At 40.9% G+C, this 24,866-nt stretch overlaps 4 protein-coding genes across 5 annotated transcripts; all 4 read left to right on the plus strand.

Annotated features, from left to right (window-relative positions):
- The first annotated feature begins 5,402 nt into the window (after positions 1–5,402).
- Positions 5,403–11,175, plus strand: nfe2l3 (nfe2 like bZIP transcription factor 3). Its single transcript, XM_067256530.1, has 5 exons — positions 5,403–6,254; positions 7,974–8,066; positions 8,158–8,259; positions 8,376–8,853; positions 8,999–11,175. The coding sequence occupies exons 1-5, from the start codon at positions 5,721–5,723 to the stop codon at positions 9,763–9,765; spliced, it is 1,974 nt and encodes a 657-aa protein (XP_067112631.1). The 5' UTR covers positions 5,403–5,720; the 3' UTR covers positions 9,766–11,175.
- Positions 11,176–12,866: 1,691 nt separating this feature from the next.
- Positions 12,867–13,876, plus strand: LOC136962081 (chromobox protein homolog 3-like). The gene is made up of 4 exons (XM_067255714.1): positions 12,867–12,997; positions 13,188–13,356; positions 13,456–13,550; positions 13,750–13,876. Exons 1-4 carry the CDS (start codon positions 12,867–12,869, stop codon positions 13,874–13,876), a joined length of 522 nt encoding a protein of 173 aa, XP_067111815.1.
- A 595-nt stretch (positions 13,877–14,471) lies between these two features.
- LOC136962307 (chromobox protein homolog 3-like) lies at positions 14,472–17,352 on the plus strand. Of its 2 annotated transcripts, none has more exons than XM_067256040.1 (5): positions 14,472–14,575; positions 15,204–15,349; positions 15,509–15,677; positions 15,828–15,922; positions 16,166–17,352. In XM_067256040.1, the coding sequence occupies exons 2-5, from the start codon at positions 15,210–15,212 to the stop codon at positions 16,290–16,292; spliced, it is 531 nt and encodes a 176-aa protein (XP_067112141.1). In that variant the 5' UTR covers positions 14,472–14,575; positions 15,204–15,209; the 3' UTR covers positions 16,293–17,352. The 2 variants fall into 2 exon arrangements, with proteins under 2 accessions (XP_067112141.1, XP_067112140.1); XM_067256039.1 differs by having other exon boundaries at positions 14,473–14,575; positions 15,177–15,349; positions 16,166–16,438.
- A 1,431-nt stretch (positions 17,353–18,783) lies between these two features.
- snx10a (sorting nexin 10a) lies at positions 18,784–23,269 on the plus strand. Its single transcript, XM_067256082.1, has 7 exons — positions 18,784–18,940; positions 20,515–20,562; positions 21,194–21,280; positions 21,506–21,606; positions 21,778–21,876; positions 22,068–22,274; positions 22,543–23,269. The coding sequence occupies exons 2-7, from the start codon at positions 20,530–20,532 to the stop codon at positions 22,685–22,687; spliced, it is 672 nt and encodes a 223-aa protein (XP_067112183.1). The 5' UTR covers positions 18,784–18,940; positions 20,515–20,529; the 3' UTR covers positions 22,688–23,269.
- Positions 23,270–24,866: the final 1,597 nt, after the last annotated feature.

Raw genomic sequence — 24,866 nt, forward strand, 5'->3', positions numbered from 1 at the left:
CCTTCCTTTAAGTCTACAATGGACTGGTTCCAGCAGTGATTCCATGTCTTGGATTGCAGTGATTTTCTAACAATACCATATTATCTTTGTAACTCACAGCCTGACCTATAGGATCCAAAAGGGGTAGATGCTTTTTAATAAATGTCAATAATGTGATGTGAAATAATATTTATTTATTATTTGTCTTCATTTGTTATGAGCAAAACAATCCTAAGTCAAGCTTCAGAGTTTGACACAGTAAAAAGGGAGAGAGAAAAATCACAGGTCACCACATCCTAGTCTGCTGCGTGGACTGTGTCAATAGCAGAGACATTATCTCTAATGGGGTAGTCTGGCGGAATGGTGGACATGGAGGATGTGAGAGCAGCATCTATATTGATTAGGTGAAAGAGTACCCCAGCAGGCCTCCCCTTGTCCAGACACAAGGCATAATAAGGAGCACTCTACCGTCCTGCACTCTCCTGCTGTCACACCCCTCCTCCTCCTCCTCCTCCTCCCTCCGCCTGGAAACCCTTTTAATCAGACCCTACGGGAATACATGGATATGATATGGGGGTGGGAGGGCGGTGGGGAAGAGATGGAGACAAGGTTAGGAGAGTCCATTAGTGCAGAAGACATGGTAGTGACACATAAATGGCATTATGCGCACATGCACACAGGAAAATAAGAAAAAAAACTCACCCACACCAGTATTTGAACAGAACTTCTTTTGGGGACGATGATGTTTCTATTGCTTCAGGATATGAAAACCTGTGTATATGTGTGTTTTTATGTGCGGATGTGTGTGTGTGTGTGTGTGAGTGAGAAAGAATGAAAGTAAAAGAGAAGGAGAAAGAGGGGGGGAGAGAAAGAGGGAATGCATATTCATGAGTTTTTGTGATTCTTGATATAGTTCCTCTGGACCTTGGTCACATCTCATAGGTTTGTTTTCCTGCACGGTAGGGGTCATTTTTTTTAACCAGTTTATGTGTTTCTTTTCTTTTCCTCAAAGAAAGCTGCCAATCTCTTTCAGCCAGACGAATGTTATCAAGGCAGCCATTTCAGGCTCCGACATCAAATCCATGGCCGCCGCTGGAGCTGAGAAACGTCCTGTCAGCACCTTGCCCAACTGCTGGCCTCCTCGACCTCTGGGTCCTCGGGGAAAGAGAGAAGAAGAGAGAAATTAAGAGAGAGAGAGAGAGAGAGGGAGGGAGGGGGGAGAGGAAAGGGGGAAAGAGAGACATAGAAACAAAGATATCACTTGATGAAAAAAGAGCAGTGGGAGCAAAAAAGAATTTTCTCCATTCACCAAATGGGCTTAATTCAATGACACGATAGACCTTCCAAAATGGGATTGCTGATCACATTTAGAACGCAAATGTATTATTAGCATAGTACGAAAGAATATTGAAAGAGTAGCATATTCTAAGGTCCAATACTTAGAGAGTGGCGGTCTCTTGTGGTGGAAGAAATAGCGTACCTCCCGTTTTTTTTAAGGACATAGGCCAGAGTGGCTTCAACGAGAAATAATTAAAATATGTTATATGTATGTATTACAGCATTTTTGTTTAAGTCATAAACATCAATTGTGTCAACGATTTAATGACTGGAATCGCAGATGGAAAATAAAAATACAACAAAATTGCCCTATTGAAGGAAACGTTGAACATGTTCAATCAATTTCCTCGAGGCCGTGGGGAAACATAATGTTAAAGAGGTCTGCTCATACCATTAACATAAAACCATATTGAAAAGGAATGAAATAAAGTAAAGAAGACGGCTGGGCATTTTTCATTCTTATTACTTATTTCTAAGAACAGTACACCACAGAAAGATTGCTTCCATATGTGTCCACTGCGGGGCGCCCAGGAGTTTGCCAGAAAATCATGCCTAGGAAGTATGGTAATATTATCTTCGCGATAGGCCTAGTTGTATGAGATGTATGCAGTGCTGGGCGAATAGGAGGTCAGTATTCATTCATTTGTATTTCATTGGATACGGCCGGACGTCAATCAAGCAGCAGCCGCGGACCTTGAGGGACCAGGCTGCCAGTCGGTTGTTTTGTGCTTTGGGCTACGGAGCTCCGTGCACTGGAGCGCTGATCTGGAAAACAGCCTTGAGCTATTTTAATTTTGTGTCGGAATATAATGTGGGTTAATACATTGTCATTGATGGATATAAAATTGTCAATTCATAGGTTTTGATTATCTAATGACTCAAATTAATTTCCACACATAATTAGCCTTACAGTTAAATTGCTTCTTAATTATTATATTATGTGACAATCATTGTTGATAAAATGTACAATAATTGGAAGTAACAATAGGCCTATATGTCCCATATAATTTTCTCTTTACTTACTCCTGCTAGATTTATGTCTAAATATATTTAGAAAATACTGTGTTTCATCTATTCTATTGCAACAAAAATATAATGAATGAATGCTAATAATGATTTTAAACAATCTAAAATGAAAGGAAAAGAACATGGCAAAATAGACGTTTGTTTTTTCAATTAATGCAGCTGCAGATATTTAATTTGATTTTGTTTCTAAACATAATCTCATTCAACAGGTATGGACGACTTGGGAATTGAAAACAGCAGGAGATGGTTGAAAGCATCTTTGTATATAGATTCTTTTTTATTATTATTATTTTAACCCTCTCACTTAGGCTACATGTAAGACACGAGAGGCACGAGTTACTTATTAAATTAACATGTGACAAAATAAACGTATTATGATTACACATTTGAATATTTTATAATAGTTATATTTTGTATGATATCTTAAGTGTCCCAATTTAGTTTTGGATCAACATTTTGGATAAAAATAGGCCAACATTATTATAAAGAAATGCTATGGCATATCCTTATTTAACTTGCAACATTCAGATATACTGGAGGGACATTGAGTATAATTCTCGTTCAGTTTACTTGCTTTATGAGTCTGAACCTATAGGAAAAACTAAAGCAAAATTGACGTAGGTTAAGTATAATCCTACGGACGAACACAACCCTACTTGAAGAGAATTCCAAACGCCACTGAATTCCACTTCCTTTTTACAATATGTTACATTGCAGCTCCCACAACTCCTAGCGGCAGTACGTTTTGCGCATGCTCATTGTAAAAATATCCACTTACATACGTAGTCCGTCTGGTAGCCAATCGTCTTTCTCCTTGTCGAGGAAAGCCTATCGTGATTTAGATGCCTATAATAAATCTGTCCTGAGAGTCACAAAGTTGATTTAAAAGCGTTTCGCATCGTTATGAAAATACCTGTGGATTAATCAAGGGGCCGCATGTTGGCGTTACATCAAGTCAAATGGATCATTCTTTGGCCACAGTTTGAGGACCTGAATTTGATCGTGCCTTTACGCACTCGCGACTTGTTTGGCCCACCCGGTGGATTTGTAAATCTTGCATGCTATTCAATTACACATCTCAAATGTCAGTTTCTTTGCCAAATTCTTAGAATGAATTATGCCAAGTGAATGGAATGCTTTGTTTTAGGAATTGTTATTTGTACTGCATTTACGTTATCAAGATTACTGCAGTTATGTTACTAGGCACACATTGATGAGAGAGAGAGAGAGAGAGAGAGAGAGAGAGAGAGAGAGAGAGAGAGAGAGAGAGAGAGAGAGAGAGAGAGAGAGAGAGAGAGAGAGAGAGAGGGTATATGTGTAAAGATTCTTCTATGTGATCTATGATCAAGTCAGGATTCATTCATGTTATCTAGTAGACTAAAGCATCGTCTGTTCTTCTACCTTGTGTAAGTTTTACACAAGTGCCTATATGTTATAGTAAGAATGCTCAAAATTTGAATAAAGACAGCAAAACATTTAACATACGTTGAATAAATGTGTATGTAAAATGTGTTCGTGAATGAGGGAAAGTTTGATTTTATTGGTTAAGTAGGTCACACAATTTCAACAGTGGGCGTTGCCAGTCCATGGTTTCATCCAATCAGAGAAGTTGTGGGATGGGTCCACTCCCTATTTGCCATGTTTTAAGGTCCATGGCATTTCCGAGCCAATAACAAATCGAAGATGTCCAAGAGTGCACGCCCAGATTTGGATTTCGTGGGCCATCTCCCGATCTCCGCCTCTTCTTAAGTAAACAACAACAGATGTGGAATAGGCACTATATGATTTTTGTTAGCAATTTTTGTTGGGTATTACTTATTGGCTATATTCTCCACCCAAAGCAAACTAAATTTGTTGGGTTTTGAGACACATTTATGTATTCTTTGTCGTGTAGGCTATATGTAACTTACGGTTTCTTAACAGAGATACTGTTTATGTTATCCTGATCAAGGAAACTAAGAGCAATTTGTATCTTGACCATTCAATTTGTGTTTCAAGTCATGCTTTTTCAAGAAACCATGTTAAATCAGTCTAGTTGTTTGTACAAATCTGTGTAAGCATCACTCAATTCAACTGTCGCGTTCAGAAAGCCATGTTGATGTATGGCATTGAAATTCAAAGAGTGGTGGACCCACAGCCTGATTCTGAATGGCCTACCCACCTTTTTCTTCATTAATCTCCAGCAGGGGACGCAGTTGAGCCGTGGACAAAACGAAAAGTGCTCTCGTAAATAAATACCTTACATAAATTTATAGTCACAACAAGCAAATAAATAAATAAATATAATATTTAGTCTCAAATGTAAACTATAATACATAAATATATGCACATTTGTACATATAAACATACACTATAAACGTAAAAATATGCACTTCTTTTTCACTTTTTAATGACGAACGTGAGTCAATTGACACACGTTGGTCTTATTATTGTCTTATGGGGAGTCAGGTGGCTGAGCGGTTAGGGAATCGGGCTAGTAATCTGAAGGTTGCCAGTTCGATTACTGGCCATGTCAAATGACGTTGTGTCCTCGGGCAAGGCACTTCACCCTACTTACCTCAGGGGGAATGTCCCTGTACTTACTGTAAATCGCTCTGGATAAGAGCGTCTGCTAAATATGTAAATGTATTACCATAGAGCCCACTCATGATTTTTACTTTAGGCCTATAGATTGGTCAAATGTTTTGCATGATGTGTAGCCTATTAACTGAATGTATGTGTCTGTATTGTTCAGCACTTCCTACTTCAGTTTTACATTAAATCTTGGAGACATTATGTTTTCGTTGTATAAATTCAGCAGTCCGACAAAACACTAAACCTATAAAGTAAAATTATACTCATTATTATAGTATGCTGGCGGAAATCTTCAGTGGACCGACTTTATGACTGGTGTAGAACTACAATTGGCTATAAACATAACGGATTGAAAGATTGTCCAATCGGAGACTGTTGCGAAGCAGCCTTTGGGCCGAGGTTGTGTGGGAAATATGCAAATGTACCTCGAGGTCCCCTCTTCATGACAGACAAACGAAGACAATTTCAAGATATTAAATAAACACTTTAGTCTACTTGATAAATAATCCAAACAGAGACAAAATCCTCGGGATATATATATGTTTGACCGTATTTTAAATATTTATTGAAGTGACTGAACATCCGTTGCTTGAACGAGGTATGTTTCTGTCAGGAAGTTATCAGAAGCCGGTAGTGCTCGGCTAAGCTAGCTTGCTAACAAATTCGCCGGTGCGGGCGGACCTCTTTGTCTGACAGGGGAAGGGTACGCGTGCTCTTTTGTTTGGCAGTTTTCTTTGTCAAGTCGGGGAAAGGGAACTGTCGCGACAGTGTTTCTCCTTAGTGGCTATTCACGTTATTTAAAAATGCAAAACGTGAAGAAATACTTCACAGAGGGCCTGATCCAGTTTACGATCTTACTCAGTTTAATCGGAGTTCGCGTGGACGTCGATAGCTACTTAAGCGGTTACTTCTCCCCTCTGTTAGAAATTAACGTCGGACCAAGCTCAGCTTACATCCAGACACCCTTTCACAATTTGAGGGACACCTGGGACGGATACAGCGTGCACCCCAAATGTCTCGAGTTGGACTATTTCTTTGCCAGTCGCAGGCTGCTTGACGAGGTGCGAGCTCTTGGCTCACCTCGGTTCCCTACGCAGCTGAATGCATGGCTCGTACACCAAGTGCCTGACAGTTCGGAGTTCCAAGACCCATCAAACAACACAAGTAACGGCGCTGACATAAACTCAGGTTTGACTCAAGAGAGTGCGTTGGACAATGCAAACCACAGTGATCTTCTGCCCGAAGACGAGAGCTGTTTGGACCGACGAGAGGAGTGCCACACTGAAATCCAGGAACAGTGTGTGTCTGGGCCTTACATTGTCACTGGAGCCTGCGAGGTATCCAAATGATTGGAACTAGCACTATTAGCTGCTATAATCTTTTTAGTGGGCAGTTTTGTGAACTCGCATCTGTTAATGTTAAACGATATATTCACCCATTTCAAGAAGTGGCTAAATTACCACTAGTTATTTACCTTCTCATTGTACTTCATGGGGCTTGATAGCTACATTGTTTGTCTTAGCTGGTTTGTTAGCTAGCTAACTGATTCTAACCAACTACCCAAATATTAGAGAAATGTTTAAACACATTGCCTATACTAACACTTTCACTTTTCATTTGAGATGAGGTTTGTGTACTCTACGCCCATGTCAAATAAACTAGCTAGCTTTCAGAAGTTATAGTTACATTGCTGTCTAACAAAAGACCAAATGCACCTGTTGGGGACCCAGAAATGTATTGGAAACATGTCTTGGCAAGTCAATGACTGGTGACACAACATCAGGGAGGGTTGACGTTTGTGGAGATGGGGCTTTGCTCTATGTAAAGTAGATCAAAGTTAAAACAAAGGGTAACATTTTACCAATATGTGTGTTGGGTTGTGAGAACGTTTTATTTCATGGTCTACAAATCTCTTGTTAATCCAGTTTTTCTGGTACAAAACTTAACAGCTGCTAGGTGTATATGATACCCTGAGCCCAGTGTATGTTGAATCTGTAATCTTACCCCACCTGTTAGACTGTATGCTGTGGGCTTGGAGAGGAGAATTTGAAACAACCCCCCTTTAGTTACGTTAAAGCTGTAGTCCTCAATCCCAGACCCCTTTATTTACGTTAAAGCTGTAGCCTTCAATCCCAGACCCCTTTACATTTACATTTAGTCATTTAGCAGACGCTCTTATCCAGAGCGACTTACAGTAATTACAGGGACATTCCCCCGAGGCAAGTAGGGTGAAGTGCCTTGCCCAAGGACACAACGTCATTTGGCACAGCCGGGAATCGAACTGGCAACCTTCTGATTACTAGCCCAATTCTCTAACCGCTCAGCCACCTGACTCCCTACTTTAGTTACGTTAAAGCTGTAGTCCTCAATCCCAGACCCCTTTAGAATGAGTCTAGTCCAGAGAGATATTCTTTGTTAGCCACTGTCTTTCCTTTACTAATGTTGTGTTTAGTTTGTTTATTCACTGACAAAGTATGGCACAGGTGCAGGCCAATTTGGGCTCATCTGTAGCCTACAAGTTCAAAAGACCAAGATTTTATGTAATTTGTCATTCCCTTGCCTCAAGCATTCATTTTGATGCAAATACTTACTTGTGCTCCCCACCCCTCACCCCTGGAGGGTCTTGTGGCAACTGTGGCGTCAGTCTACACTTAGACAAACCCTTGCAGCTGTTAAATTAGTTGTAGAGACAGTTCACCACCTTCTCACAGCACCACCTGAAATACACTTGTTGTGCTTGTCAAACTCCCCTCACACACACACAGCTTAAGTTTACATTTCAAGCATGAATGACAGCATACTTCAACCGCAATTGTCTATAGATTGATAGTCTTTTTATTTTTGAACAATTCTGTTAAATGTAGGATGGCAGCAAGTCATTCAACTGACAAACCACTCAAGTGCAAACAAAATAACGATAAACATACAAAATTGGTCATTGTTGGAGACCTTCTTTACAACATAATTAGGCTTGGTTCGCTGAACCACAAATAGAACAGTGGGAGATCCGCCAGGACTGTCAGCTAACAAGTACCCCCCCCTCCCTGTACCCCCAGGACAAGACTGATGGAAAGGATGATGGAAGTGATGAAGAAGCAGAAGAGCCTGCACCTGTGACTCAGCTCGTTCTCAGTTCTACTCTAGAAGAGGTGCCCACCATGAAAATGAACAGAAAAGCTCAGATTAGGCTCAAATGATCTCGAATGTGTTTGTGTGCTCATGGCTAGTTTTGTATTCCAGCATTTGCTTGATGATCCCCAGCCACCCTCATCGCTGTCTGGTTCTGAAGATGCCCCTCCTACCACTCTTGACTGGAGCCACTTTCTCTCTACCGATTTTGATGTAATTTGTTTTTCCTTATTGCTGACCTATTTTTGCAGTTAACCATTTAGTGATTTCATTGGCGATTGGGCTTCTTCTCTACTATCATAAAGGATGTGTGAATGTTTTCTTTGCAGGATTTGGATCCTTTGGTTCCTCAGCGTCTCTCAGACCTAGACTCTGATATCTCCAGCGCCATCAGCCAGAATGTCAGTCTGCGTGATGCCATGGTGAGAGGTGCTGGACCTTATGATGTTGTCCCTCACAGGGATGAAAGTGGATCGGTTACCCAGCAAAGGGGACCGTACTTCCGACTGGAGTCTACGAACTCCTCTCACTCGGACTCATCACCAGGCGTAACAGCAGGGCTAGCCACTCTGCCTTTCTCTTCAGTGTGCAACGCAACACGGAATGTTACGTCCGACAGTGCACTAGGAGGCTGCCTGGATGAGGCAGTGTTTGATCAAATTAACCTGCTGGGGCTGGAGGGGCTGGATTCCATTGACCCCCAGCTGCTGGGAAGCCTGGAGGGAATAGACCCTCGAGTCCTAGAAGACCTGGACTCGGACTCTGGCCTTTCATTGGAGAACAGCTCTAGAGGCCCCACGTCCCCCGGTGAGAAGGAATATTCCCATTCATCCATTTAGAAAGGCGTTGTAATGGTCTGGTTAGCAGAGTTATTTGTTACCTCTCGTGTGATTAGAAAACACCTATTGGCAGTATATGTATTGAAATGTGATCTTACTGCTTCACCCCGCAGGTACGTCAGAGGTGTCATCCTCTTCCAGTTCGTTCTGTGAGGATGAGGGCGGAGCCACAGGCTACAGCAGCGAAGCCGACTCCCTCCCTTCCAAGGGCATTGCCGACTATGACACATGGTCACAGGTCGATCTGAGCGACAACGTTTGGCACGACCATAGCTACTCCTCCCCTCCTTATTTCCAGTCGTCGGCGCCTACGTTCTCCCGTAAAGCCATCAAAGAGGAGCCTCTAAGCGAAGAAGAGTATGACAGGGATGACGAGCGAGAGCTGAGCCGTGATGAGCTTCGAGCCAGGGCCATGTGCATCCCCTTCTCTGCGCCACAGATCGTCAGTATGCCCGTGGAGGAGTTCCTGGAGCTTCTGGAGGGGCAAGCGCTCTCGTCTGCACAGATCACCCTCCTCAGGGACATTCGCAGACGTGGAAAGAACAAGCTGGCCGCCCAGAACTGCCGTAAACGTAAGCTAGATGCCATCACAGGGCTCCAGGAGGAGGTGGAGAGGTTGCAGGCCCAGAGAGACACCCTGCTCAGGGAGAAGCAACACACAGCCAAGGCTCTAGGGGCTACGGGCCAGCGCATTGAGCAGCTCTCTAGGGATGTCCTGGCCAGGTTGAGGGATGACTTGGGACAACCCCTGACCCCTGACAGATACACCCTGCAGTGTGGAGCCAGCGGAAGGCTAGTGGTACAGCCAATAAGAAGACCTGTTGTAACTACAACAACGTCAAGTAAAAGCGATAAAAGGAAGAAGGAAAAGAAGCCTTGATGCAGAATTTGCTTTTGTGACTTACAGTTCGTTTCTGTTCTTTTGGAACTAACTGGCTTCATTCTGGTGATGAAATGTTGTCAGCTCCTCTGCTTATCTGGACTCGCCTATTCTGGGAGCCTAATCAAAGGTAGAAACGCAACAACAAAAAAATCCCCCCAAAAACTTGTATGTCAACCCATCTGTAAATAAAGAATGTCAGAATTTTTCCAGGAAAAACAATGTAGCACAGACACTGGATGCTTTTTCCCACTATATGAATGGGGGCTGGGTTGAATAGCTATTTAAAGATTTCTTGAGTGTTCTTGAACTGAAGTGTAAGGTTGCAGTATAATTTGTGTAGAAGTACAACGGTAAGTTGTAGAAGCGTGAAAAATAAATGAATGAACTGAAATTATTTAGTTCACATGTAGAATTGACCATATCAGAATGCTGTGGTTGTATTGACAGATATCAAAACGTTGTATCGTCGAGTTCTAAGAGGCTGATGTTCTATTGCCCCCAAGTTAAAATGCTCCTCAATTTTCTTTAATGGTAGAATGCCAATTATTCTAAGGGCCTTAATTTAAAATTGATACACATTTTGATAGTTGTGCATCTGTGATGCACAGATGTGATTGTTTTTTTTAAATATATATAAGAGCAATTTTTTTTATCTGACTAATATTGAATGAATAATTGTTATTTTTGTATGATTTCCCCTACTAGTTTAGGCTTCGAGTCAGACTTTTTATTCTACCTCACATATTCCTTTTGGTTGTTTATGGTCATTTTTTGAGAGATAATATTTTTGGGGTCTTGGCACGGGCAACGGATAGTATAGGAACACAAGTGCACTAAGACAACACAAATGCTTCACCGTTTGTCATAGTGCAACTCAAATGGACCTAACAAAATCATCTCTTTGAAACAATAGACAATACAATCACCAACCACTCTGGTTCAAAGAAGCACAGTATGCTTGTATAATAAAAAAATAAAAAAAATACATTTGTGCAAGTTAAATCAAAAGTGATGTAGATAGTAAAAAGAAAAGAAAAAAATCAGGAACATAAAGAATATTGATATGCAGTTTTAGTTTGGTTTTTATTATTTTGGTTTGTTGGAACGTCTTTAAACCTTGTAAAACCTTTCTCAGTTGAAGGGTGTGTGTTGTTATTGTTGACCACATTACAGAATGTTACTTTTCTTTGCAAATGCTCAATCTTTGGGTTTGACCATAAAATATTGTTTTGTTTTTACTATCGTTTTTCCATTTACCGTTTTTTGTTACTCAGTTGGGCTTGATTGCTATTTGATGACCGCATGGTGAAGGATGTGGAGAGAACGTGGGATCTCTTGAATAACTAATGTTGTTCTTTGTGAAATGGGTCTTAAATTAGTTCATTCTGAGCTAAAATAAAATAAAGTAAAAACCGATGTGGCAGTTTTTTTCCCACTTGAAACATCCACTGTAGGCCTACGATACTCAAACTAGTTTTGAATATCATCCATATTTTACGCCCCAAGGAGATGGGTGAGTGTTTGCTAAATTGTCCACTAATTGTGGTTTTTATTCGTACATTTTCTACACGGTTAAAGGGTTTAATGTCATACATCATGCTAAAACATGTAACGTTAGACTTGCATCATGTAATTTGCATGGGTTTGACTTCATGTTGCTAGGGTTAGCCTTATATTTGATAGATCTAACTTTTTTAAAGACCCTGAGGATTGTCTTGCTATTTTGCTAGACCTAGTCTAGGTTACTAACTAGTAGTAGCTAATTTGCTACTTGAATGACGCGTCTGTATTGCAAACCATGCCAGTGGCGTTAATGTCAGGTGTACAGTACCAGAAATATATTTTTCGTAAAGACTCAAATCCACTTAGCCTAATCAAGCCCAAATCTAAATTTTTGCATACAGACAATTGCTTCATATCCTCCGCTCTAACCAGGCTCACTTACGTTTTTCCCGCTTACATCTCTTCTGGTTTGTATCAAACCACAACACAAAACATTCAAACGTACTTGAGACGACTAGCTAGTATTTAGGCCTAATCCAACATTTCGAAATATAGGGTGCTATATTGTTTGCATAATTGAAACTAGGACGACTTGTTGCTGGGCTGGTGGTGGTAAACCCATTGGCTAATGTAATGTGGCCTTAGCTAGCGATATTATTTATAATTTATGTTTATATATTATTTAATTTGCCATTTAATTTATAGTTTTTATATGTGTAGCTAGCTCTAGAGCTAATGCTAGACAAGCTATTATGTAGTGCAAACCGTTATTCCGCCCTATTTTTTTCTTCCACACTGTTGGATTTTTACCGGCCTACTGTACTGTACAGTAGCTCTACTGACTATAGGCAGACTAGCTATCAAGTATAATATTTTATTAGCTAGCACTAGTACTATATAGAACGAAAGGTAGTCTCTAACTTTAGAAAGTCATACTTGGAGCCTTTAAGAAAAACGGAATTTATTGTAAACCGACATTTGCAAATGAGCGTTAGTTTAGCTCTAACGCTACCTCACAGCAAAAACGCTCACAAGACCCATCAGTACTGTAGATGCTATGCTACTACAGTAGCTAACTAGCGTCAGCGAGCTGGGGTTGCTACCATAACGTCCAATATTAAAATGGGCTCAAACCACTTCAAATCTGCCTCTGAGGTAGTTAGACTAGTCTATCTTGCTAATAATGGGTAACTGTAGTCTACTTTTTAAGTTGTTAGATGCTCGTTTGTTGTCTGTGCACTACACTCTACTGTACACGTCAGCCTAGCTAGGTAACATTACCGATCCTTAGCTTTAGGTAGTGATCACACTTGTAGACCAGTTCGGTTATCTTGGTTATGTTCTTGGTCCGGACCAAAACAGAAAATTACATGAGTCCTGGTTCGCTCCTTTAAATCGAACCAAACCTGCAAAGTGTGAACACAACCTTAGTGTCACCGTTTCAGTGAATATTGAGTCCTCACGAGTCTAGACCAGCTAACATTGCTAGCTACAGTGTACTGGAGCCAGTTAACCATTCCTTCGTTTTTAAATCCTACAGTAGGCCATTCATCTCACCAAAAAATTATTAATCTTCTCTTATATTTCAGTCTAACATGTCGAATCAGAACACAAAAAGTAAGGCGGTCCAAGAGGAGCCTGAGAAGTTTGTTGTGGAGAAGGTGGTGGACCAACGCATTGTCAATGGGAAGGTTGAGTTCTTCCTAAAGTGGAAAGGATATAAGGAGTGAGTTGGAAGTGTTTCCTTGGTGTTAAGGAGCAGGTTTATATACAATAGTATTGTTGTTCATAAAAATCCATGTAGATAGAATATGTAAATTCAATGTGAGTGCCATGCTTTCAATCAGAAGATACTTCCCACAGAGAAAGACAATTCCTTTTTGTTTCTGTAATGTTTGGTACACTTGCTTCATCAGTGTGGATAATACCTGGGAGCCCGAGGAGAACATGGACTGTCCAGAGTTGATCTCAGCGTTCCTAGAGTCCAAGAATAATGTTATGGAGAAGCCAGAGTCCACCAAGAGGAAGTCCTCCACGGAAGTGTCCGAGACAGAAGAGGGCAAAGCCAAGAAGAAGAAGGACATGGTGGGCAATATTCTGGGCAGAATAATGTCGATTTTTTTTTAATCTGCACATAATGGTAATGCCTCATAGTGTTTATTTGTGGTTTGTCGTGTTTTCCATAATGAAAAGGCCCGGGGCTTTGCTAGGAATTTAGACCCAGAGAAGATTATTGGTGCAACAGACAGCAGTGGACAATTGATGTTTTTAATGAAGTGGTGAGTTTTTCCGAGTCCCACTCAGTAAACCTATTTTATTTTGACTGTTTGACCACACATTGGATCACTTCACTTTCAAACCAAAGCAAGTGGGTATGACAAAACTAAAGTCAAGACAAGAGTAAGTTATCAAATATATTTTAAACGCATGGATCAAACTATTTTGTTCTTTCCCCCAATCCTCTTATCTACTATACAGGAAAGACTCAGAGGAAGCTGACCTGGTTCTAGCCCAGGAGGCTAACACTCGCTGTCCTCAGGTGGTCATCTCCTTCTACGAGGAAAGACTCTATTGGCACGCCTGCCCTGAGCATGAGCCCCAGTAGCTTCTTGGTTGATATCTGGACTGACGGCTCTCCAAAAGTTTAACCCTCAACAGTTTGAGGACAGAAAAATGCCCACTGCCTCTTTCTATTCACATTTCTTTATAATTCACATTTCTACATAAATTCAAATATGTTTAAAAACGTGGTTAGTTTTAAATGGGTTTTGGTAAGTTTGGTTCTTTCTAATTCAAGTTCAATAAAGTGTCAATGTCAGTTTTTTGGATCCCACAATTCCAGATACTGTATCAACTTGAATAGATCACTGTATGGATTTTTGGGACTGGGCTACATTCACAGTAGGTAAATTGAAAATAGTGAGGAATATTGTATTTTGAAGTAGTAAGCTATTTCTGATCATTTCTCCAAGTAGATTTTATTTATTTATACATGCAGTGTATGGACATTGAAGGCAGAAAGATTCACTGAAGAACTACAGATTGTGGTACGCATGTAACTTATTTTAGTTTTCCATGCTCTTGCTTTCATATCTGGCTGCACCAGAGAATGTGCACGTCGGGTCACACTGTGCCTCATTACTACCCGTAGCTTCAGAAAGAAAACGTGCGCAGACTCAGTTGTAACATAACTTAGTTGCACACACGAGGCTGGTAGAGGGGAGAGTGATTACTAAACCTCTGCATCCACAAGCCACTCGTCTTGTCTGCCATCTTCATCAGTGTTTTCGCACCCATTTTAAAGGTGAGTCCCAAGCCTCGGAAAGCCAGGTCTAACGCCATGCAGTTGCCTCGTACTGTACGTTTGACGTTATCAATGTGACAATTATTACAAAAAAGGCCATTAAATACCTAGCTAGCTTGGTAGTTTTCGGCTAGCTTTGTGTACAAGCTAGCTAGCTAAAAGACACAAATATTTTTTGCATATCTAGAGTTGGTTGGCTAACTTCGCTTGCACGACATTCTTGTTGCGACAAACTTAGAACGCTAGCTAACTGATTTGTATTCTTAAATTATTACACTAGCTAGATTGCATTGCTGGGCGCTTTGTGTAATCGGTGCTTTGGTGTTAGCTAATTAGCTAGCCTAGCTGTTCGGGAAAGGTTTAGTTAGCTAGGCAAGCGAGTTTTTTTTCTTCATGAGGCAGTCGATTAAAATTAAGCTCGGCACCACCGTTTTACATTTCAAGTAATTTAGATGGTTAGCTAAGTAGGTGACTAGGCCTCAACAGTTTGTATTTTCTCGAGACTAGCGAAGCAAAATGTTAGGCCCTGTCGCCTGTGTTGCTAGCTTGCTATGTTTATTCTCTTGGGACTGTTATTAAATTCTTGGTAATTCATCTCAAGATGAAGGCCTCCCCTATTGTTTCGCAGTCTAACATGGGTAAGCAGAAGCAAAGCGTGAAAGGAAAAAAGGAGGTCCAGGAGCAGCCAGAAGAGTTTGTTGTGGAGAAGGTGATGGACCAACGCATTGTCAATGGGAAGGTTGAGTTCTTCCTGAAGTGGAAAGGATTCACAGAGTGAGTGTGCTTGGGAACAAACGCTTCCCTGGTATGGGATGTGCATTTCTTATCCTGGTCTGTTACAAAATAAAAACGTGTTTGAATTGGCTTGAAATATAAGTGGTAGAAGTCCAATTAATTTTGGTAGTATAAACAAACAAAATCATGTTTTGCCAGTGCGGATAATACTTGGGAACCTGAGGAGAATCTGGACTGTCCTGAGCTGATCTCGGCATTTCTAGAGGCACAGAAGACTGTGGTGGAGAAGCCAGAGTCCAACAAGAGGAAGTCCTCCACAGATGAACCAGAGACAGAAGAGAACAAAGCCAAGAAGAAGAAGGATGTGGTTGGTGTTCTTTACGTACCTAGTTTGCGTGAGGGTCAGTGGGAGAATCTTAAGTGGAATTGTTTCTAATCTGCATGTAAAAATGATATGTAACCCCTTGTGTGACACTATCCAAACTTATTTGGTTGCGGTTTGTCCTGTGTATTCCAGTCTGAAAAGCCCCGGGGCTTTGCTAGGAATCTAGACCCAGAGAGGATCATTGGTGCAACAGATAGCAGTGGAGAATTGATGTTCTTAATGAAGTGGTGAGTTATGCATTGTCTGTCCAAGTCCTACTAAATAGCATTTGTATATCTCACTGTTTAATTTAATCACTTACCTTTCAAAAACAAGTTATTTTGAAACTTATGGTTGGATGAAATGCATGCATTTTTGGTAGAAGTGGGGTATGTGGTTAAAACAAGAATAAACAGCTTAGATATTTGTGCTGGATAGAATGTCAACATTGTAGATGCCTTGATCAATAAGCATGTTATTTTACTTTACAGGAAAGATTCAGATGAAGCTGACCTGGTTCCAGCCCGTGAAGCTAACACTCGCTGTCCTCAGGTGGTCATCTCCTTCTATGAGGAAAGACTCACCTGGCACTCCTGCCCAGAGGATGAATCCCAGTAGCCTCTGCTCCCCCACCTTGATCTGACACCGTCCCTGTCTCTGCCTCTCAGGGCTGGCCTCCATGTGGTTCACCTGCATTGGCATTTTTTTTAATGTAATTTACATTAGTGTTAGTGCAGCACGAGTATACTTTAGTAATAGGACAAGGAAGCTATTCTGATATGGGTAAAGGGTGAGAATGTGTATTACAGCATGGACTAAGGGTTAAAGTTGCCTAATCCTAACAAGGTAACTACATTTTAACAATAGAACCGCCAACACTACTATACCCCCTAGATCTGTTGGGGAGTGTCATATTTTGCCCTCCTGCTGTAAACAGTTAAGTTGTTAAATTTCTTTTTTTCTTCAAACAGTAAGTTTGACTTGACAATATTTCTAAAATTAAGTTTATGGGGTTTATTAATGGAAAAAGAAAGATCATTGATCTCTTCCCCCATCTGATTATCCCATACTCATGTCTTGGAGCATTGCCAGAACTTCTTCTACACCGGGTCATGTTTCCAAAACCAGATCAATCTATTTATCAGAAGATGATGGGGGATGACAAGCTAAGCAACCGGACGTGTTTAGTGGTGCTCGACAGCAGTTTCTATGAGGGGTAAAAATGACCCCTTAGCGGTTCACGGTGTAAATAATTCTCTTGACCCCACACCCAACATAAATCATTAGATGTTATAATCCCATATTAAGGAAAAGTCATGTTCTGAGGTTTTGAAGTTTTATTTCAAGTTACATGCATTTGAAAACATCAAGGGGGTCATTTTAACCCCATGGCAGTTCTAGTGTTAAACCAGTTACAATTTAAAATGTTCTCAGAGGATTATACTGAAGTTTCAGTATATTTTCTCCCTTGCACACTCATAACCTAATATTTTGTCCATCCCCCCATGTGTATTGTTTGTCCTGATTTCATGAACAACAGACTTGTCAGTATGAATTTTTTTAAGTACATTTTGTTAAACTTGATGTTGCATACTTGAATCTTAACTAGAACAGTCTTTGCTGTATATTCCTTGTAAATATTTTTTCAAAAAGCTGTTCAATAAAGGTTTATATGCTTCATTTTACTACTACAAATTTTTCATCTACTTGATCTCAAATTTAAGCCTTTGTGACATAACTTATCGATAGCCAGGATCATTGAGTAGTACTATTGGGGCAGGGCGTGCCATTATTATATACCAATGCCTAAAACAGCTGGCATTGCAGATGCAGGATGCTTGGCCCATGACTGGCATTATGGTATTGGGGATGGACTTCAGTCAGAAGAAACTTGAGTTCCCAAAGAACATCTTGAAGTGGATACTAAAGTCATTGGTTGACACTGAGAAATGCAGTTTGGTGGGATGTTTTTTGTCTTTCTCTACACTCCACAACAGCCCTGAATATTTATTAATCTGCTTGAATCAGGTCAAATTACTCCAATATAATTTATTGGAGAAAGTGTCATGATTTCAGCAGATGAGCACTGATATTGGAAATGAACTCACAAAGATGCCACAGATAGGCCTATACACAGACAACATTTCCTATGATAGCAGTCCTCTGTATGCTAATTACCAGACATTGTCCATCAATGGTTTGATGAATGAGGAACTTGGAGGGGTGCATACAGTAGGAGTGCCTATTTAGACCTTACATTCACTGAGAGATGGGTCTGGTTAAGTAAGGACCGTAGCAGCCTAACTTTATTCTTTTGTCTGTGAGCAAGAACTTTAAAAGCTTATGGTAAGAACTTTTGATTAATCATACTGAAGACTGTGTGTTTGTGTGTGTAAAAGTTTATGGTCATGTGTCAAGCTCTTATTTAAAATGTTAAATATATTTCTACATATGGTAGCTGAATGGATAACATGGGCCTATGCATTCCATCTGGGTTACAGATAATGCTGACTTTCTCAAAGAATTAAAGAAATTATTTCTAGCAGACTTCAGTTTAGGGTCAGACAGAGTCCTATGTGCAGTCAGGCAAATCCAGTTAGCAGTAGATAGATAAGACTTTCTAGACAGTAAGCCTAGCCGACAGTAAGAGTTGTATAATTATTTACTCATCATTGTTTATGGAATGGTGGCAAAACTGAAAAGTTTATAATGGAAATTATAAACTGGGAAATTGTAGGATAAATATGAAACAGACTTGTAAGTAGAACATTTACTATTCTAGATAACAAATGTCGATACAAAAGAGAAAATAAAACTCACGATACAGGCTTCGACACATGACACATTATCTCATTTCTATCAGCATCACATTTTAAAGTGGCTTGTTAGCCTACTGCATAGCTTCAACCAGATAAAAAACGGTATTCAGGGCCGTCAATTAGACTGGGTTCAAGAGGCAGCTAAACAAAGTCGTCGATCTGTTTGGTTCTTCATGACACCCTTGTTTTCAGTCAGTTAGCATCTGTTATCTATTCTGTCATTCAAGCAAGTTTTGGATGTGTAGCCTGACGTCAACCAGGATCCACATCCACTTCGATTAACGGGGACGAGTATAGAGGCGAGTGCGCCGCATTGTGAACAGCCTACAGTGAATTGTAGAGGTCTTCAGTGAATAGCGGAGCCACTGGGAAACCCACGCTGCAATCAAGTCCGCTCGAACAGCAGCTGGTTTAGAACAAAAAAGCCATCTCCAGGAACAGCACGAGGTGAGTTTTTAAACGAGAAATTAATAGGCCTACGTTTATGTCATAACGTGTATAACTTTTATAAATGTCAGGCAACTTCTCGCTCTAAAACGTGTGAATTAAATTCCTTATATGTCAAAACAAAATACATATTCTAGCTCAACTGTAAGTCTAATCATTTCACTGAAATTCAAAACAGTTAAACATAATGTTTGTCAGTGAGATTCTAAAGAGCAGGCTCCAGATCCAGTCAAATTGAGGTGAGAAATGGTTAAAAAATATTGTTCTTTGAAACATTCTGTGTTCATGGTATTAATGGGCATTATGGCTGTCACAGAGATCAGTGACAAAGTTCAGCCGTGCACGGCCACTGAAAACTAGGCTATAACTATATGAATAATTAAAATGCTTTCCAATTATTTGATGTCCTGACTATTCGTTGGTTAGGCTTACTTCTGTACATGTACTGTTTACAAATTTCTTTCACACCAAGTAGCTTTCGAAGGAAGGTATCTATAGCCTTGGTAAAACGTATTCATTACTGTGGCTGAGACATCCGGCTAATGGTAACTTTGTCATGTGACCTAATGTTTTCGTGTGACCTTGTTGTGGAAGAGTAGATGCTAATTTCTTACAGAAATTATAAGCTTGGCAAACAGGCTCAGCGTTTCAATAGATTCGATTAAGAACTTCACCAATTCTTGGAAGTTGCCGTGTACAACACGGCCTCTGAAAGGTCAAAGAAACAAACAAAAAAGGGTCAGACTCAGCTTCCCTAAGGTAGCCTTCACTAGTTCGAAAGGAAAAAAGTTACCCGTTTAGAGAAAAAAACATGCTTTAACTGCCTCATTCTTGATCAGCGTTTTTTCTTTCTTTCTGTAATCTGATTATGGGATATTTAGGCGATCCAGATGGATTCGGACATGGCTGCGTTGTTGCATTAGGCCTACTTTGACCTAGAATCTAAACTAATAACAAAAATCGGATCCTCCAAATGTTGGCAAATTGCATCCTATTCCCTGTTACAATCATTTTGAGCCATGACACTTCTGAACTCTGACCTGTTTAGCTGAGACGTGGCCTTGTGGTTTACAAGCTTGGTTGTGATCTTTTTGGGAATGGTGTTTACCAGCAGATTTCTGTTTTTTCCCGCCCTTGTCTTTTTGACCTGCTTGTTATTCTACTTATTTCAGCCTTTGGTGTTTTAGGTGTAGGCTACTCCTAAGCAAGTTATGAACCTGGCTGCACGGCTTTTCTGACAGTAATAAGGTGTCTCTGGTAGATATCTGGACTTTGTCAGGAAGTAACTGATGGTTATGCTGTCAATGAGTTCTTGTCCTGACACATGACTGACTTGAGATGTATATGTCTGTAGGTTGTAGAGACACTGCTTGGGTTACTGTATTCCAGTGTGTTGCAGTCGGTTTCCCAGCTCAGTTCTGCACTCTCACTATTTTTTAACTGTTGCAATAAACATTGACAATAAGCTATATATATCTTGTGAGATCTTGATTTCATGCGGAAATTATGTACTGCATTGACTGTTTTATGTTGTTGTTTAAAGATAACACAATCTTATTTCACTACTTCCTTAGGTTCCGTTGTTCACTATGGATGGCATTGTTGACAGTCTGACAAAAACGGTGTGTATGGGTATATCTTATTGATTTGTAGTACAGTTCGAAATGAGAAGCTTTTCTGGTTGGAGTCTTGAGGTGGAAAATGCTTAAACATTCTATTAATGCCCGTAGAAAACAAACACACACACACACACACACACACTTTCCCTTTAACACTGACTGTCTCTCCACCTTCAAGAAAAGGCTAAAGACGCACTTGTTCCGGGAGTACGAAGCGGTACTTAGGATTAATTTGCTGGACCAGATGTTAGTTTCCTCCAGGAAAACAATGACTCTTATTGAAGGACTTGTTTCTCTTGTTGGTTAGTTGTAACTGATTTTACTTCTTGTATTCGCTTTGAATTATTTTATTGTTGCTTGCTTTCCTACAGGTACACTCTTGCACTTTTTAGGTTCTTGTTGTTTAATTGTAACTTGTTTAACTACATGCTCTTATGTTTCTTCCCATTGGCACCTATTTGCTTTTCACAATGTATGCTTCATGTTTTGGCTACCCACAATGTTTTGGGGATATCTCGTTTATGATCATTGACCTATGCACTTTTTGTAAAGTTCTCTCTTGGAAGTTACTTTGGATAAAAGCGTCTGCTAAATGAATAAATATCTGAAACTTTTGTTTGTTTTTTTCCCGTAGGATTTTCTCAGCATTTGGGTTCGTGATCCCAAGCAACACAAAGAGGATTTCTGGCACACGCACGTAGACTATGAGATCTTTTTACAAGTGAGTACCACAGTTATCCCTGTCAGGTATGGTTCGGCTGTAGATCCAAGGTATAATGATGTTTCGTTCATCGGCAGTTATTGGTATTTATACTGTCAAATGTCCTATTTGTAGCTTGCATTGGCCAGGGTATAGTGAGAGAGGCATTTATTATGGTCACCGAGTGGTCGTAAGGTCTGTCAACAATTGCTGACGCAGTTTCCACTTTCCTCTTCCTGTATGTAGACCAATAGCATGTGCTTTCGGAAGAAGACTTCTTGTGTGAGGAGGAGGTACAGCGAGTTTGTTTGGCTCAGACAGCGTCTGCAGGACAACGCTCTGATCATGTAATTCCCAGAAAAGGATTATTATTGTTTTTCATAGCATTATTTCCAAGGCCCTTTTAAAAACATTTTAAAGCAATACTGCATTATTATAGTGAAATGTCTTGATGCTTTGTTGACTCTCTAATTAAAATCTTTTAAATTTGCTGTTGCTTTGGTTACCTGTTTCTACAGAGAGCTACCCAAACTGCCACCCTGGAACCCTTTTTTCAGTTTCAGCAACCCTGTACAGGTCAGCCAGAGGATGAAAGGCATGCAGGAGTTTCTAGAACTGTACGTTCTCCCCTTCCATTTCTTTTTCTCCCCTTCCTCTTCTTTTACCTGCTCCATTACTAGTCTCTTGAAAAGGGCTTTGAAAGTAACAATACCATCTAGTGGCCGAAAGAACACTCGTCTTTTCCCCGGGAGCGCTCCGATGTTTCAAGACCTCAGACCTAACTTCTTTCTCCCTCTGGCCTGTGCAGTGTTCTTCAAACGCCACTCCTGCTGTCTGACAGCCGCCTGCACTTGTTCCTGCAGTCCCAGCTGAGCATGGCCAAGATGGAGGCCTGCGCCCGGGGCCAGACACGCTACACGGTGGCAGAGGCCATCCAGAAATGGATGGACTGTCACACTTCTCACTGCCCTGCACAGGAGGTGGAAAAGGCCTTCTGCGATTCCACCTGTGAGAGGTGAGGATGTGTGCATGGTGCACAGGGGATGGGTGCAATGTGTCAGTATGGAATGTTTGGGTGTTAGCGGGTTCAGTATATTGTTTGTGTAAAAGGTTCATTTTAGAAATAGGATATTGGATGGCAAGCCAATTGTTTGTGTGTGCATGCTAAGATGTGTGGCATTTAATTCAGTCATATTTTATGTGTAAGGTTCTTGGTTATGGTGTGATTGTTTAAAAGAAGCACCATGAGTTCCTACAATAATTGCCTTTTTTTGTTCCCCCAGCACAACATCATCAGGTCTTGGTCACAGCATGGACAACCTTCAGAGCAGCAGTTCTCCTGTGGACTGTGATCCGAGCACCACAGAAGCAACGCTCTTTAGCTGCCTGTCAAAGTCTCCGTGCCACCATGACGTCATTCATCCCTGACTATAACCGTGCGCACACAAACGCATGCACATGGGTATCCAGCGCACACTTTTCTTCAGATACCCTTTACAAAGTCTCCTGTATGTGATTTGAGTGTGTTGGCTCAAAAGACTACAAGGAGCTGCTTGTGCGAGTCGAGTAATTTGAGTACTGAAGTTTTCAGAAGACACTGCTGAAGGACAGACATTTTAACTTAGTTACTGTTTGTTAGTATACATTTCCTCCAGCTCTTACTGATACGGCTGATATATCTAGTAATAATAGGTCTTAATGACTGAAAAAATCAGTTAAATGTTATGGAATGGTGAAGTGCTAGGATAAATCCTTGTGTATTTAATGTTATAAAGAAATAGGCCTGTTCCTGTTTTAAAATAATCACATTTTATGATGAATACCTGTTAACCTGCAAAGCAGCAATACTGGGGAAATATTCTTAAATATTACTTTGTTTGTATATTTTTATGTTATAAAGCAAAGGGACACAAGGACAATGTTGTAGCTGGGCCTGTTGGAAAACATTTGAAAATGCTTTTATTGTGATTTAAAATGTAGTTTTAAAGATAAATAAATGTTTTTTATTAAGCGGATGGTATTTACTTATGAAGAATGAGGACTTGACATGTTCGGTGCCTGCAGCAAGGCCCTTTTCATGCTATAGATACCATAGTTGTGCCCTTGTTCTGATGGATCTTTATTCTAGATGCACGGCAGTATCTGCCCAGTAGAGGGAGGTTGGAGACTGAAAAATGAGTGTTCATAGGCTATTTGTCTGAAAGCCAAGGAGATGCAAAGTACTTGATTGTCTGATTGTTGATGTTTAACTATAGTAAACAGTATGATTAGATTTCCGAGAATAGCTGTATTACAGATTCTCTATATGCACCCCCTCCTATGCAGATGCTGTAATGAAACAAACTCCACTGTTTTTGAGCTGTCAGGTAAAGCTCTGTGGCAGAGGTGTGGTTGATATGTGGTGTGTGAAGTAAAGGACGGTGGTAGGCCTGTCTGTCAGAGGGGAGGTGACGTTGCCCTGAAACAGGAGGCTCCTTTCACAACACCACAGGAAGCCGGGGGTCAGAAGGCTGAGCGGTTTGGGAATCGGGCTATTAATCAGAAGGTTGCCGGTTCAATTCCTGGCCATGCTAAACGACTGTGTCCTTGGGCAAGGCACTTCACCCTACTTGCCCCGGGGGGAATGTCCCTGTACTTACTGTAGGTCGCTCTGGATAAGAGCGTCCGCTAAAATGACTAAATGTAAATGTAAGCCATACCTACACCACCCCACACTCTCCTCCCCCTTGCCTCCAACACATGGGTTAAGTTCCATCTGTATCAAGTACACAGGTTAGCTGCTGTGTGTTTATTTGTTTTTCTTTGCTAATCCTAATCAGATAACAAACAGGACCTTGCCACAAATCTCTCAGCTCACACAGGCTCTTTAAATGAGGAAAACATATCACAAATTATAAAATGACGTTGTCCTCATGAGGCTCACCTGGCAGCAGAGGCCCACGTCAGGGCTGTATGTACGTTAAAGAACCTAGTGCATGTGTTTCAGAGCGCAGGCTTGCTGGACAGCCCTCTGAATTGAGAGTGGGGTGAGCGGAAAAAGTTATTTATTAAGACAGCAGCTGTCGTTGCCCCCCTGTCGACCTGATGATGCCCACTTCATGTGTAAACCGGGCCAACCCCCTGTCCTGAACATCCTGCCTCCTCTCAGTCTGCTCCCCCTGCACCCAGCCGGTAATGAAGCTGTCACAGGCTTCACTGTAGCGACAGAGCCGGATTCATATAGCTCACACACATGCACACACACGTGCCGGAACACTCGTGCCACAAGAACGCACAGACATTTACCTTCTATCTGCTATCTCGTCTACTACTTTCCATCTATGGATTTCACTTGACCTTATCAACGTAAAACCAGACAGCTTGCAGGCTGACACACACTCACACACACACAATCATACGTACGTACACACACACCACAAAACCAACCCAGAGCTTCATATCACAGACCATCTGTACAGTTCCATTACAGCTATAATAGACACATCAGTGACACACACACTCACACACATGCACACACATGCACACACACACACATTGCTCTGTTCCTCCAGGACCACGCAGTGCAGTCAATTTTCGAACAAAATGAAATGGTATTCCAAGGTCTGGA

Source organism: Osmerus mordax, chromosome 18, assembly GCF_038355195.1.
Source record: "Osmerus mordax isolate fOsmMor3 chromosome 18, fOsmMor3.pri, whole genome shotgun sequence".
NCBI lineage: Eukaryota > Metazoa > Chordata > Actinopteri > Osmeriformes > Osmeridae > Osmerus > Osmerus mordax.